Here is a 5,783-nt window from a genome sequence, read left to right as displayed (position 1 = left end):
TCGGAAGAAATTAAAAGATGATCTGAAAACCATAATCACCGATTTTCACAAGCAATTGCTATATAAATAAAAAAGGGAACAAATAAGGGAAGGCAAGAAGAGTTGCATAGATAACAAATCATCCTTGCTCTTACACTATCTGAATTCTTAAAATTTGTCAAAACTGTTGTCCCTCAAAATTCCCTTGAACCACAGAAACAGATTAGTGCTTCTGGCAATTCAGGCAGGGATTGTTTCACTCTGATGCTCTATGAATCACCACACTTCCTGCAGAGGCTTGGTTTGCAGCTCGGTTGCTTCCGAAATTTTTCCTGTTCGATTCCCTCGCAATCCTTGACCCAAACTGAAAGGCAAATAAGGATCAGTGAGTGGATGGATAAACATAGCAGGGTTGTAAAACGGAGTCTCATGATATATGATATGCAGAATACAAGTTTCATTCTGTTCCTCTATTGTTCCGTTTCTACAAAAGATTAGGGAAGTGAATGTTCTAACCATATTATGGCTTTGAGTTTACCTGAATTGCCCTTTTGGGCAGAAGAGCCACTTCATCGAGACCAAGTAATCGTGCAACCTGCAGTAGTCCAACGGGAGACATCATATCTACGTGTTGCTATCAATGTTATTGCACAAATCATAGGTCGTGGCATACCTCCCTCAGGATTTTCTTGTCGCCAACTCCACTTGGTTGATCGAGGTTTGCAATCTCCCATAGAGGAACATCGAGCAAAGTCCTGATGACATCTTCATCGAGAAAAGGGAATCTTGCCTGCCGAAAACAAAATAATCAAATGTGAAATGTTGTTTTTGGATACACATTCATCTCCATCTCAAAGTTTTATAAGTCGAGAACTTCCAGCACCTCCTTTCCGTTGTCACTTATGCATCTGTCGTCTCTCCCTAAGTTTCTCTTCCAAATTCTTTGCATGTCTAGCTTCATTTCCTCATGGAGCCCAAGCCAACTGGCATGCACAAGAAGAAATTGGTAAACCAAACTTGAGAAAATTAATGAAAAGAGAAGGCATGAAATAACTCGTGTAAGTAATTTCTATGAGGAAATGCATGAGGTCTTATTTTGAGACATTTCGATTGTTGAAATAGAACACATGCACTTGTGCAGCTAACAAACGACGGGCCACCTTTTATTTCTAAATTTTGTTTTATGCCGACCATAGCCAGCACATTGCTCGTCTGCACCTGAACCCACCAGGAGAATCCTGGCCACGGACTTAAATTTGATGCGTTGATATTGAATGCCGTCATTGCTGCTTGTGCCCTGATAAAGCCAACCATCTCCTCCAGCAGCTAGCCATAATGCTATGCCTATATTCAGGTCCTGAAACAATGACAGGAAATCAGGAAGATAAAAAATTTAAATTGATATGCACTTTATATAAGTAATAAGAAAACAATATTGTTATGCAAGAGTGCAAGCGGCTAACATGTACGTAAAGTTCGATAAAAGCACGTCAGAAGAATCTTAAAGTACAGGAATCATCAACATCATGCTAATAGACAACCAAATGAAAGAAGAATACCATGTAGGTTTTAGATGGATTTATAAGTGCCATGACATGCTTCGTCTCAAACGTCAACTTCAGTAAGTCAGCATCAATTTCGACAAGGTTCCACCTGTAAATTGACAGGGCAAAGTAAAGGAAAAGATAATAATTGTTACTAAGGGGTTCTAAGGAGCAAGGGACACTTATCAGAACATAAACTGCAAATACATGATATGAGTTTCATGTATGAGACCAAATTGCAACCATAACTTCAATATGTTCACAAGAAATTAGGATAAGAAGGCAAGGAAAGATCACATTTATCGAGCATTGCTGATTTAGAAATTTGAATGCTTACTGATATTAAATAAATACTTTGTGAATCAAGCATCACAAGTTCAGATTTAAACAACAAACTAGGACGGACAACATTTAGCAAAATTGGTTCCAGGGTTTTTTACTGCAAATTTAGCCCCATAAACAGAATAAAATCTGAAACTTCAAAATATAAATCAACTGGCCTCCTTGATGGTGCAATCTTCTGAAGTTCCACCAATCCAGCCCTGGCAGAGATTCTATCAGGTGCTGACTCGCCATCAAAGCTGACATTGAGCAGATCAATGTCATCTGCAAAATCATAGTTTTCAGGAGACAGAAAGGTAAGCACAAAGCTTCCTTTTCAAAAAAACAAAAAGAAATATATGTAAACTATTGTTATCATTTCATGAATTTTATGTTCATCATCGAATTACAGCACACTGCAGGCATGCGTTTTTCCAACACAATTCAGACCCAAGAGTTCATGTTAATCGACCAACTTAAACACCCTGCAATGGATATACGGTTTCAATGAGAGTTGAACCTTTCATTTCAATGAGAACTTACATTTAGAATCAATGCACTGATGCAGTAAAGCAGCAATTATCATAGAATCTAAACCACCAGAAAACAGCACCGCTATTGGAGCATATCTCTCTTGACTATGATTCACCAGAAAAACCTGAGCAAGCACCAACACTATGCTTGAGATATTAATAGAATGGTCAAATACTCTAAACAAAAGCATCACACATCAGCAGCTTTCCCTCAGTTCTAAGTTCAAACACTAGAACATAACTTCCTCGAAAACTGACAGCAGCAACTTTATACCTTACAAGTATCTTAGCCTTTTATTACGAATGAAATCGTGCAAAATCACAACCAATCAGTGATATAAGAATGCACGAACCTGATAGATTCTGTTCAAACTGGTCCGCCGCTTTACAGATTCTGTCAAAGCCTTCAGCACTTTATGAGCTGTTGCTAAAGGCACCCTTCGTAAACAACCTGTGGCAATTAATTGGAGCGAATTGCGGAAATTCAATATTTAAATTACAGCCAGAATACAATATCAAATGTACTCAAATATCCATAAGCATTTATTTATGAAAGAAAGAATGCAAGGACTGACAAATAAATTCAATTTGAAAAGTAAAAGTTAAGAGGGCACAGAGGTTTTAGCTGCCTCATTTCATGATACTGACCTGATTCCGATGAAAAATCTGAAAGCACGGCATCTTGTAAAAGAGGACATTCACTGAAGCAATCACTTAGATTGGCTGGTTTGGGCTCAATGCCAGTTCTCTCCCACATGATCAGTTCTTCTAGCCCAACATCGGTCCACCCATGTTTTCTAACTTCTCCAATTAGATATCCACCCATTTTCAAAGGAGTTATGGAGACGCTATATACACCACATGACAGCTCTTCCCAAAAATCCAATTCAGTTTTCCCCTTCTCTTCCTCAGTATCTGTTTACAGATCCAAAAGAAGGAATCAGAATTATGTTGCCTTTAGATTATCAGGACCAAGAGAGAAAGTAGGCTACCGAGCTAGTCAAGAGTATTATTGGTTTAAGGGTAAGCCAAAAGTTAACAGATTTCTCAAATGAAAACGGGGTGAAATGAAGGCATCTATTAAACTGTGTATACCATAATGTTTTTGAGTCGAAGAAGGTGGTGACACTGAAGATAGCAGCAGACGAGAATCATCAAGTGTTGGCCAGTGAACTAGAAGACTTCTTCTTCCAAATGCATCTCTACCAAACCACAGAGTTTTTGAACTATCCTACAAGCATAAAAGAGTAAGCAGATATGCAAATTACATAAGTATCAAACTCTCTTATCCTCAGCATTTTTCGGAATCATAGAAGAAACTTACCACGCACAGTTACCTGCCAATAGATCAAAGCCCATGGCCCCCTAATTTTTGAGAGAAGTTGTGGAACGGATTCTTTATTTCCTTCAGAACAAGCCGTAGATCCTCCATTTTCATGTGAAATACATGAGCAGCACCGTTCCAGAGACTGCATAAGAATCTCAGTGTCATTGCTATCGCTTTTAAATTGAATCCCTCCATAAATTTCGCCTGCAAAACACAAACATGAAAATGATTTCACTGCTGAGATTTTAAGGGTGTCAGTTCTGAACTACACAGCGGAGATACAACAAGTCAAACTCCACCATACAGAGATAAGAAACGCACAAACTATGTTAAATTTAAGCAGAACTTATAATGAACAAACCTGCAGATGGTATACTGGATAAGTAGACATCATGATACGTATAAACCACCATAAAAATATACTAAAATAAAAGCTATAATATGAATCTCAGAGTCCCAATGCGCAGCTCCTTAATACTTGTGTACAGATACGATATTCATCAAAGAAACATTTTTTCAAGCAGTGATGGCTATGCATTGACAAATTATCTACAAAAAAACCACAATGTGTGACAAATCTTCCTGACAATACCAAACTTCAACGCAACCACAACTAAAATCAGTAAAAAATACTATGGTAATATTGGAGGATAAAAAAATAACATTTTCAAATATACAGGAAAATTCTCGTAACACAAAGCACCAAATAACTGAAGCTACTGAATTGTAAACTATACCATTGTAAACAAGAACATTGCGAAATCCATCAATCAATGGTTGTACAACCGGATTCACTCCTCTAAGTTGCAGCGTTGCCCCAATAAATAGCAATTCCCCATTGAACTCACTCCCACAACCACTCTCCGCAGCCACTTCTTTCTGAACACAAGATTGCACTATAAAATCTTTCAACGTATCATATGAAGAAGCTTCTGAATAAAGTTTAACAATTTGAGCTCCTAAGCTGTCGGGGCCTCTCCTCTGCAGAGCTGCTTTTATATCATCCTCTGACACTAAAGACTGGATTTTGTAACACATAATCACCAAAAACAAATAGATAAAACAATCAGTCAAAAATATCGGTAAATAGAACTTGGGGCAGCAGAAACAAAGGAATATAATTACCAGATCACAAAATTGAGTGGACGGGCAAGTGTAATTGGGTATCAGAAAAGATAAGTCTATCTGAATTCCAGAAATAATCAGTGCTATTCCACACATCCTCTCTATTCCCAATTGTCAAATAAAACCTAATTGATCTCTGCAAGCTGCATACCTAAACAATTTGTTTAGGGTTTTTTCTCAATGTCAGAAAAACTCAATTGCTCTCTGAAATCTGCATTGTTAAATAAATTAATGGAGTGTAATACAGCAAGTTGCCTCCGTAGCATAGTGGTAGTGCGTTCGCTTCGTAAGCGAAAGGTCGCGAGTTCGATCCTCGCCGGGGGCTTGTTTCAAAATATTTTCAAATTTCTATTTTTGGCTAATCGTTAGGGTGTAATCGAACTGAGTCGAACCGAATAGTGGTGTGCTCAAGTTTGGTTTGTTTAAGTATGAATTTTAGTTACCGAGTGATTGATGTGTTGTGAGTGAAATAAGGGTCCCATATTTTATGTGAGAGTTAAAATAATTAAAGTGGAGTAAGGGCCCCACCTACTTTTACCAAAAATAGAAATGAATACTAAAATGTAGGACGGCCAAAAAAGGAAAGTTGGATACTAAAAGCTGGGACGGAGGGAGTATTTTATTTAAAATAATAAATATATTAATTATTTTCTTATAACAAACAAAATTAATTAGAGATTTAATACAATTATTATTAATTTTAGTGGATAAATATAAGTTATGTCTGCTAATAATTTATATATTTCAAGTTGAATCACTTGACGAACATGTTCACGAGCCGAATACTACTAAGCTCAAGTTTGGTTTGTTTATTTTACGAGCTTCTCTAAACGAACTTGAACGAGCTTTTTTCGAGCCGAGCTCCGAATAGTTCGCGAGCGACTTGGTTTGTTTACGGCCCTAATCGTGTTTGTGTCCCTAATTTTTACCTTTTTTCATACAATAACTCAAAAC

The 5,783-nt window shown here is 37.4% G+C and overlaps 1 protein-coding gene and 1 non-coding gene across 2 annotated transcripts; one reads left to right on the top strand and one right to left on the bottom strand.

Moving 5' to 3' along the window:
* LOC130995856 (uncharacterized) lies at positions 1-5,037 on the bottom strand. The gene is made up of 14 exons (XM_057921303.1): positions 4,830-5,037; positions 4,442-4,724; positions 3,715-3,908; positions 3,473-3,608; positions 3,026-3,292; positions 2,731-2,828; positions 2,388-2,502; positions 2,024-2,129; positions 1,539-1,632; positions 1,140-1,336; positions 863-962; positions 653-769; positions 518-574; positions 1-343 (listed from the first exon to the last, which is right to left on the bottom strand). The coding sequence occupies exons 1-14, from the start codon at positions 4,923-4,925 to the stop codon at positions 236-238; spliced, it is 1,968 nt and encodes a 655-aa protein (XP_057777286.1). The 5' UTR covers positions 4,926-5,037; the 3' UTR covers positions 1-235.
* Positions 5,038-5,082: 45 nt separating this feature from the next.
* Positions 5,083-5,154, top strand: TRNAT-CGU (transfer RNA threonine (anticodon CGU)). Its single transcript has one exon. It is a non-coding gene; the product is annotated as a tRNA-Thr (tRNA).
* Positions 5,155-5,783: the final 629 nt, after the last annotated feature.

The sequence above is a fragment of the Salvia miltiorrhiza genome, chromosome 7 (assembly GCF_028751815.1).
Source record: "Salvia miltiorrhiza cultivar Shanhuang (shh) chromosome 7, IMPLAD_Smil_shh, whole genome shotgun sequence".
Lineage (NCBI taxonomy): Eukaryota > Viridiplantae > Streptophyta > Magnoliopsida > Lamiales > Lamiaceae > Salvia > Salvia miltiorrhiza.
The sequence above is the reverse complement of the archived record's forward strand: the minus strand, read 5'-3'. Positions and strand labels throughout refer to the sequence as shown.